The sequence below is a fragment of the Mercenaria mercenaria genome, chromosome 16, assembly GCF_021730395.1.
Source record: "Mercenaria mercenaria strain notata chromosome 16, MADL_Memer_1, whole genome shotgun sequence".
Taxonomy (NCBI): Eukaryota; Metazoa; Mollusca; class Bivalvia; order Venerida; family Veneridae; genus Mercenaria; species Mercenaria mercenaria.
The window spans coordinates 50,660,108-50,669,982 of NC_069376.1; the positions used below are offsets into that span (position 1 = coordinate 50,660,108).

Here is a 9,875-nt window from a genome sequence, read left to right on the forward strand (position 1 = left end):
CATGCTGGTCGCAAACCCACTATGTTGATTTTCCCATGGCGCGGCTCATATGTGTTTATTATATCTGTCAATATAATATCTTAATACCAAATGTGCATTATGTTATTGAAAAAAGAGTTTTTTTAAGTTAATAGTGAGGTGAATTCATACAATCATGTTCATTGAAAAATTAACAGATGTGTGGTATCCAAGTTCTTATTATAAGCCTTCTACCATTCACAAAAAGATGAAAATTAAGGGGAAAATTACAACTTTGTTTAAAAAAAAGTATCGCTCATCAGTATAGCATTGTTTGTGCTCTTCTATGCAATCAAATCTGTGCAATAGCATAGTAAATCTTCATTAAGCAGCTTTTAATTTTGTCTTTGTAATTTGGCCAAATGTACTAAACAGTTTTCTCTCTTTTACCTGACTGGTAATGACAGGTTTAATTGCATAAAGATAAAAATAAAGGAACCTCTATCATTGTCTTTCATTGTTGTCAGTGAAATTAAACGAACACATGCAATTAGTTAATAAATTTCTGAATTGCCAAAATCACCTTAAATTCTCCTTTGTCGAAAGACAGAATTTCCCTGAGTATGACTTATCATTTCCATTTTCTTCTGTCCAAATATGATAAATTCCTTTTCCTACACATTCCAGAGGGTCAGATATTTGTGATTGTAATTCCTTCTTCTTTAAGAGATGTAATAAATTGATTTTCAGTTCCTCAACACCTAGCACTTTTCCAGCCTTACTAAATTGTGTTAAGGTTTTATTATGCAGAAATATAGAGTTCTTTAAATTGTTGATTTGTGTTTTTAGATAATTAAGTTTCTCCTTTTTGTTTGACCTATTATTTAATTTATGTTCTATTTCTTTTTCACTATTTGCAATCCCATGCACACTTATGTCTTCTTGTAGTTTTAATGCCTTTGCACTTTTTCTTTCTTCACTTTCAATTTTTCTTCTTTTTCTTTCATTAATTGTTATAATAGAGGCCTCATATATTTCTTTTCTTTTATCATTATTTATTTTCTGAACTTGAGTTCTTTCCATTCTTGCTTTTGATATGATTTTGAATTTTTCATTTTGATCTTTTATCCCAATCCATAGTCCTGTATTATTATTTTGATAAATTATTCTTGATTCTAAATTTTCTATATTAATATTAGGTGCCTTATTGAGTCCTGAATCCAATTTTGCCATAAGCCTTTCAACTGTAATATTATTTTGTGGACAAAATTCAGACTCTTTAATAACATTTTCTGAAGGTTTTTTGAAATTTGCCACCTTCAATGTAATCTGCAAAGGTCTTTTTACACTTGTTAATTAAAACTTTTGAAAATCTCTTGACAACATTTTCTATGAAAGCATTGTCTGATGCTACTGAAAGGATTTCATCTGAAATGTGTATATCACTTTCCGTTTGCGGTCCAACTTCTATTTTCACTTTGTTCATAATGATACTCCTTGGATCATTTACTCCGATACATAAAACATCAAAACAACCTTTGATAAAATGAAGCCATTTGTAAAGTACTATAGTCATTCCTCATTGTCATTTTCATGTAAGGTTCTGTTATCACTTTGTAAATTATAGCTAATGCACAGAGCATGTTAATGATTAACTTATTGTTTAATCCTTCAACAATTATCTTCTGAATGAAATTCTGTGAAGTCTTTGTTTGTTGGAGATAATCAATGATGTGTACTCTAAGTAAAAAGATACCTAAAGCATTGTAAAAAAAGGTGTTGAAGCGATTACCTCTAAAATTTTCAATAGGTACTTTCTCAAATCCCTTACTTTTAATATAAGCTGTTGCCAATTTTGGATCCCCTGTACCATCTTTGAAAAAAAGCTTTGATGTACTCTTTATTACATTTCCAGTAGATATATCTTTCTTAAGATTTTCACAATTTTCTTTTTCTATTACAATGATTTCTTTTTCACAAATGTCTTGAAATTGTAACACAGGATGAACAGAACACTTGTAAGAATTTATTTTCATATTGTTTTCCGTTTGTAGTATCTTGTTTACTTTTTCTTCTGTTGCACATCTATCTGTCATAGAATTCTTTACTTTTTGAAAAAATACTGGGCAATCTGATTCATTATTGACTTGATTAATTTCCGAATGTAAATCACTGATTACATTAACATATGTCTCAGCTTTTGCATCAGGCACTTCTCTTAACGCTGCTGTATAAGTCTGTTCCTTTCCAGATATCTCTACCCCATAGAAATGTCTTCCCTTTTTAGTAGTTGCATCCCGATGCATTGTTAAGTTTTCACTACTGTTTATAACTTCACTCAACTGATGTTTGGTTAAAATGCCCAACTCAGTTTGAAAATTTCTGACTGTCCTTTCAGATGGAAGATTGCTTGTTTTAACATTTACTAATTTTAACACTTCTGAAATAACTTTCTCAATGTTATTTACTCCTACATTCAAACTTATTAAATCATAATATACTTCCCTTACAATGTCCTTATAGGGCTTGCCTGTGCTTTCAGTCCTACAATCAAATACTCCTGGTTCAGATGTTTTTCTGGTATTTTTTTCATTTTCTTCGTTTAATTCATCGATTCTTTCCTTTATTTCTTGTATTTCAAATTTAAAAGTGTTACACTGTGTAGACTTAGTCGACTGATTTCTTTTCAAAATCTTTTTCAGCTCCTTTCTTAATTTACTTATAAGGATTTTGTGTTCTGATCCTTAATGACTGCCTCTTAATTCTTTGATTAAGCCTTGACAAATTTATTGATTTTAGTCTTTGTCTAAGCAGCATTACATCACTTGTAAGTTTTCTGATCTTTGTATTTTGTTCAAATATTGTTTTCATTTTTTCAGAACTTTCTTCCCTCTTGGTTTCTTCAATATCTTTTTTAAGTGCACAACTCTCAGGTAGTTTGAAGAATGATGTAAGAAATCTGGTATATTCCACCTCCTGTGTTGAATTTTTCAATCTATTAGCTTTTATTAAAGCCCTTTTCAATTTGCCATAGAGGCTCTTTGCATGTACTTTTTCTGGTTGAATTCCAAATTTTGAGCAAATAATTTCATGAACTTTAGCACAATCCTTGTTTGATTTTATAAAGATATTTAGCACCTCTTGGTATGACACAGACATTTTGGCAATTCAAAAGTTTTTTAATGTACCTCAAAAGCTGTATTAAAGTCAAACAAAATATCTTTCTTAATTCTAATATGCATATCTATTTTATTTTCTTTACTGTTTTATAAATTATCTCACTAGCATAAGGATCAGTTTTTCATTTCTCAAACTTTTCACCATTTTACTTTGTGATAATTTTAAAATATTACTTTTCACAATTGAAGAATTAGATATGCGTAATTTCATAACCTGCATTAGTGGCAAAACATTCTAAATTAAAAATACCAAATTTTTAAGAAAAAAAGTCAAAAATAAACATTCAAATATGAAAATTGGAAGAAGTTACCTTCACCAGAACAAGACTTGCAATGGTTTTATATAAATCAGATATTTCTTTTTAAAATCATAAAAGGGATATCAGGTTGCCATGCATGGCCTGTATACTAGATGTCATTTGTGCTATAAATTATGTATATCACTAAAATGACATCATACATTTCAATATTTGGAAACATTTTTAATAAATAAAATATTTTTGTTGTCATCATGGTGTATTTGTATGTTTGATCAGAGTTGTCAAGAAGACAACACAAATAAAATTTATTTGTAAACTCTGTCCTGGGCAACTTAATTACAATGTAACATCTTTTTTTTGTTCTACAAGCAGAAATTTGTAGGTATTCAAAGTATTTAATTTCCAATAATTTTATCATATCACTAATACAGGTTTTAAAATTGAATTTCCCATATTGTTTCAACTTATTAACATGAATACAATCTTTTTACATAATAATGTTAAAAGATATGGCTGCATTCAAATTCTATATATGTAATACATATGATTTTGTTAATTTTGTCAATATACAACAGTTGTAGACTTAAAAACCAACTATACTGAAACAACACTGTAAACTGTTTTAATTGCTGTCCTTTCTTAACAAAATTAGTATACAAAATTGATTTGTTTCAGATCTTTATCATTCTCTTGAGTCAGCCTTATATTTAAATTGCACTTAATTCTACTGCTCTATTTTAAATTTACCTTTACATGATGATCTGTCTTATCAGTTTATAATATCAGACAGAAAAGTTTAACACTGTTGTTTCAGGTTCAGGTTACTGCTTATTCTTGTGTCATGTCTTTAAATAATTAATTATCAAATAAGTACTATGACTGAGTCAAATTACATCAGTGTCTTGTACAGAACTCCGAGCACTTTTTATAAGGTTTAAGTGTTGTTGAAGTCAGGGTGAGTATAAAAGCTCTTCTTTGTATAGTCAAACTATAATGAAATGTAATAATATAATACATGCTTCATACCTTTAGTTCTTTAAACCATCACACCACAATATCAGCTCTGCAAGCCACAATATAAGTAGTCGACATGACAATCTCAGCTGTCCACACCACAATATCAGCTGTCCACGCCACAATCTAAGCTGTCAAACGTTCTTTACCTGAAATAAAGTTTTATCTACATACCTAAAACCTATCACCCTTCTTATATAAAACAATCTATCCTATAATTTATTCAGATTGAAAAAAAAATGTCCCTGTATAAGTTAGCACATTTGGACTTAAAAACCAACTGTACTGAAACTGACATTGTGTACATATTTAATTAAATTATTAGTTATCCTTTCTTAACATAATTAGTATGGAATATTCATTTCTTTTAGATCTTTGGCATTTTATTTGGTTACCCATATATTTCATTTTCAGTAAATAATTATACTCTTGAAATGTAGAGTACTAAATTTTGAAATTTACTAGGGCTGTCATCGATAGAAACGATATCGATGTATCAACGATATTTTTTTGTCGATCGATTATCGATTCCCATTTTCAAAAATCGATATTTTACAGAGAGAAAAAACTATCCAGATAAACACTCAGACCCTCAAAAACAATTAAGCTTACAAAGTTGTAAATTTAGATAAATGCACAAGAGAAGTGAAGGCAAAATAAAAATGAAAGATTTTATTAATTTTTATTTGTTTCTTTTATTTTCATAAATACAAGTACAACACAATCAAACAGTAATATGAAAAGTAGGCAATAAAACTAAAAATAGCATTTACAGGAAGGTATATAGTATGCATATGAACAAATAGGTTGTTAATCTAACTTAATAATCGATATATCGATGTATCATCAATATTTGTCTTCTGATATATCGGTATCGTCGATATGCCTAAGACCCAATCAATGACAGCCCTAAAATTTACCTTTAAAAGATAGTTTTGTCATATGAGAGACATCAGACAGGAATGTTTAACACTGTTGTTTCTGGAGTAAGTTAAAGCTAATTCCTGTGTTACGTTTTTAAATATTCAATTTTCAAATAATCATTACAACTGAGTCAATTGACATCGGTGACTTTCACAGAACTCAGAGTACTTTGCAGAAGATTTAAGTCTTGTTAAATTCAGGGTAAGTATAAAAGCTCTCCTTTGTATAGTCAAACTATAATGAAATGTAATAATATAATACATGCTTTATACCTTTGCTACTTTAAACTATCACACCACAATATCACAGGTGCACACCACAATATGTTGTCAACACCACAATATCAATAGTCCACACCACAATTTTAGCTGTCCAAGTCACAATCTCAGCTGTCCAAATCCCAATTTCAGATGTCAACACCACAATCTCAGCTGTCCACACCAATCTCAGCTGTCCACACCACAATCTCAGCTGTCCAAGTCACAATCTCAGCTGTCCAAAACACAATCTCAGCTGTCCACACCACAATCTCAGCTGTCCAATGTACTTTACCTGAAATATAGTTTTATCTTCATATCTAAAACTTAAAACCCTTATTACCTAAAACTACCTATCCACCGTTTTAATCTTTTTAACGTCCATATTTAAGTTAGTAAAATGGCAGCTTAAAAGGAGGTCAAACGCAAATAGACATTGATATCACATATATTTTTTATTCTCTTATGTTAACTGTTGAGTATAACAGTAACAATCAGTTTAAAAATAAAAATAAATCTTGTTTTACAAAGGAGGCAGTCATTTATAAATTCTCTAAAATAGTTTGAATTTACATATCCTTTCAAATGTATAAATCATTTGCCTTAAATATTGAAATGTTATTTTCTTACGTATTTATCCAATAGAGCATTATTTATCCAATGCTGTCAATCATTCAATGTGCCAACAGTGAACACACAGCTTCTGAAATATACAAAGTAATTAATAAAATTAAAACGTAATTTATCATATGAAACACTCCATTATGTATCTATCTGATGTACCTCCTTTCGGAGACTCTAGTCGTTAGACTCATGTGCCCCCCTACCGGTTGTGTATCCAGCCCTTAGTTCCGGGATGTACCGGGGCGTCTCCTTGGTATCTCCAAAAAAAAATCGTCCAATCTTTACTATGTTGCCAAATGCAGCTCTATTTTTATCCTAATGACACGTACATTATTTTAATGTATAACTTATAACAAAATAAAATCAGGAAAACTGCCCAGCATGTCTCATTTTTTTAAACATAAGAAAAAACATAATACTACAGTAGCCAAATATTACATCCGAAAAAATTTTTATCCGAAAGTATAGGTACTCAAGGAAAAACTGCAATACCCTTTTCTAGTACCATAAAACAATTTTCAGTTAAAACATTATGTTAAAATCATCCAACAAACAGATCATAATATGCTCCAGTTTGTATCATCGAACAAAATCGAAATGATTCTATTTTCTAGATGTGTTGAGTTGAGTTGAGTCTTGAAACAAACTATAACGAGTTGTTGTTGTTGTCGTCTGTCAAACTAACATTTTGATTATTTTGCAAAACAAAAACAAACCATAAATAATTGACCATTCCCACTTACCAACTGCCATTAACAGTATGTTTAGCTTCCATGCGCCACCGGTTCACCAATGAAACCCACATAAATATGCACATTTTGAAGATTCGTGTAAACACAAGTTATGAATAGAGAATGACAGAACAGAACTACACACCTATAAAATCACTGATTTCAAATGGCTTCGCTAAAAAATCCGGGTTTAATTCAATCTTTGATATTGTAAGTTTGGACTGAACATGTGTTTATAAGTTGACAAATAGTACTTAACAGAATATTTTGAGAAATAAAACTTACCTTTCTGACTGCGAGTGCCGGAACACATCGATGTTGTTAACCGGTGCATACGTAAACAGTTTAGTGCGCGACACATACCGATTATGCGGAAGCGCCTATTTCCTATCGCTACAAGTAAGAGACACTCAAAGATGTGTTCATTCGGCAGTGTACATTGAACCTTCAACTTGTTTACTTTGGCCTGAACATATGTACTCTTGAATTATACGCAGTGTGACTTTTTTCTGGGATTTAAAAAGGTAATAAAATACTTAACTGATACGAGATTATAAACTTATTTTCAGTCTTGTTCATTTACAAACTTTCCATGCGATAAAACAGTTAGAGAATAGAGACCCGTGCATTATTGTATATACATTATGTTTGAGGTATAAATCAGCATATAACTATAAAGAGCATTGAACTCTGTTTAGGTCATAAGGGGAAGTGATAATAAAGATAAGGTACTCAAGGGTCTTTGTCACAGATTACTTTTAACCTTTCTTCAAGATATAAATGTATATGAAAGTACACTACAAAACGTTTTCATACTTTCTTATGTGAATAAGGTAAAATGTATAAAATGAATACATGTATAATATCCTCATTAATTGTGTTAGCAAGTTTCGGATGTACCACAAGTTTTGCAGAAGAGACCTGTAATGGTGTTAACGAATTAAAGCAAATTATGGAACGTAAACTGGAGGAAATACAAACTGTCTGCGACAATAGATACAGGGAACTTGAACAAAAGCTGGAGGCGAAAGGTGAGGAAAATAGTTACCTAGCATATAAATAAAAAGAACAGTTGAAAGTATTTGCCTTGCGAAGAAAAGTAAGTAAAAAACGAAGATGAAAACAACTGCCACATTTTCTTTTACTACAAATATATCAGTAAAACCTGTATGTGTAATTACAGTTTCCTCTTTTGATTCATTTATCTATTTTGTCTAATCTAAGGTTTACGACAACAGTAAAGGTATAGTCTTATGATATATCAGATGATTCAAGCAAAATACAGCAGCTATTTCATTTCCAAACTATTACACGGGTGACAGTAATCATTCTACTCACTTTTTGATACATATGACGTAGAACTCCGTCATTGAATGTACGGTCGCTGACATTAAATCCCTTGCCAATCGCTGATGTGGGCTCGAAACCACGTTTAGTGCGTTAAATCCTTTCATGTGAGGAAGTCATCCAGCTGGAAATGGCGGTGGTTCAGGTAGTCCACCAGTGATGAAATAATGCCCGGAGAGTCACATGAGTTCGTTCTGCACCATCAAAAGCTGGAAAGTCGGCAAATAATATGACCTTAAATCTGTACTTGTACTGTGTCGGTGTGACCTTAAACCTGACAAAAACAAAACAATAAATATGCCATACTGCTAAATATAATTGTGCCATCCGATCTTGGTATTATCAAATGACGCTGTAAAAATTCATTAAATATTTATTTATTAATTGATAATATGGAACATAGGGGCCTCCGTGGCAGCTGATTTCAATCACTTGCTATTACCAATGTGGGTTTGAGCCTCATTCGGGGAATTGAATTTTTCATGTGAGGAAGCCATTCACCTGGCTTATTGAAAGTCGATGATTCGACCCAGGTGCTCGCCTGTGATGAAATATTGCACGGAGGGGAATGTGGGTCTTCCTCTACCATCAAAGCTAGAAAGTCGCCATATGACCTATAATTGTATCGGCGTGATGTTAAACCCAACAACAAAATTATGGAACACATATACTTGAAAGAAAACACAGCACTGAAATGATTTTTGGAAAAATTTGTATGACAATGAAATTGGGGTTGGAATTTAGTTGCTACGAAATGTGGTATTTAATACCATGTGATTTTACAATGCAGTTCATTTTAACAGACTTTTGTCTTTGCTTTCCAGTTTCAAAACGTTCTGTGGCTGGTGGTGTCGCATTCTCAGCACAACTGACGGCAAAACAGTCGCATATTTCCCTTGGCACTACTATAAAATTCGACAAACTTCATGTGAACGATGGGTCTGGTTATAATTCGCAAACAGGAATTTTTACTGCACCAGAGACAGGCGTGTGTTCATATATAATTTCGAAAAATAAAGCAAACTTAATATGAAACTTAATATTACTTTCATCTGGAAAGTATATATTATATGGCATTTCAGTTGTATTTTAAGGGAAGCATTCAAATATATGGGGGACCTTCATTTCCTTTTAAACATAGACAACAAATGAGACAGCACAACAACCGAAACAACAGTACAATCTATTAAACAAAATAAGATTGAACAAAAACATTCACCAACATTGCATTTATGTCTTTTCAACGACACATACGATCACCCATTAATTACCAGATTGAAAATATATGTCTTGTATTTCAGGTCTACATGTTTTCATACTTTCTGGGTCACGGTAATGGACCTGCTCAAGCTTGGCTTGCACTAATGCATAATGGTCAGAAAATAAACGGTGCCGTCACTGACACATTCCATGTAAATGAAGATTTACAGGGAGGTAACCTAGCTGTCTTCCGTGTGGATGCTGGAGACCGTGTCTGGATAGAATCATGGCATCAAAATGATGCATACATTGACGGTCCATACGGATTTACAACTTTTTCTGGTGTATATTTGTATGGTTGAGAATAAAGAATAAATTAGA

The 9,875-nt window shown here is 31.7% G+C and overlaps 1 protein-coding gene across 1 annotated transcript; it reads left to right on the forward strand.

The window, feature by feature from the left end:
* The first annotated feature begins 7,500 nt into the window (after positions 1-7,500).
* Positions 7,501-9,875, forward strand: LOC123541338 (otolin-1-A-like). Its single transcript, XM_045326763.2, has 3 exons — positions 7,501-7,978; positions 9,119-9,282; positions 9,596-9,875. Exons 1-3 carry the CDS (start codon positions 7,786-7,788, stop codon positions 9,854-9,856), a joined length of 618 nt encoding a protein of 205 aa, XP_045182698.2. The 5' UTR covers positions 7,501-7,785; the 3' UTR covers positions 9,857-9,875.

What these genes read in the sequence shown, in the direction of transcription:
- LOC123541338 (XM_045326763.2), top strand. Translation starts at nt 7,786, where the DNA reads ATGTATAAAATGAATACATGTATAATATCCTCATTAATTGTGTTAGCA. An exon ending in ACAAAAGCTGGAGGCGAAAG is followed by an intron (nt 7,979 to 9,118) that starts GTGAGGAAAATA and finishes TTTGCTTTCCAG; the next exon opens with TTTCAAAACGTTCTGTGGCT. An exon ending in TTACTGCACCAGAGACAGGC is followed by an intron (nt 9,283 to 9,595) that starts GTGTGTTCATAT and finishes CTTGTATTTCAG; the next exon opens with GTCTACATGTTTTCATACTT.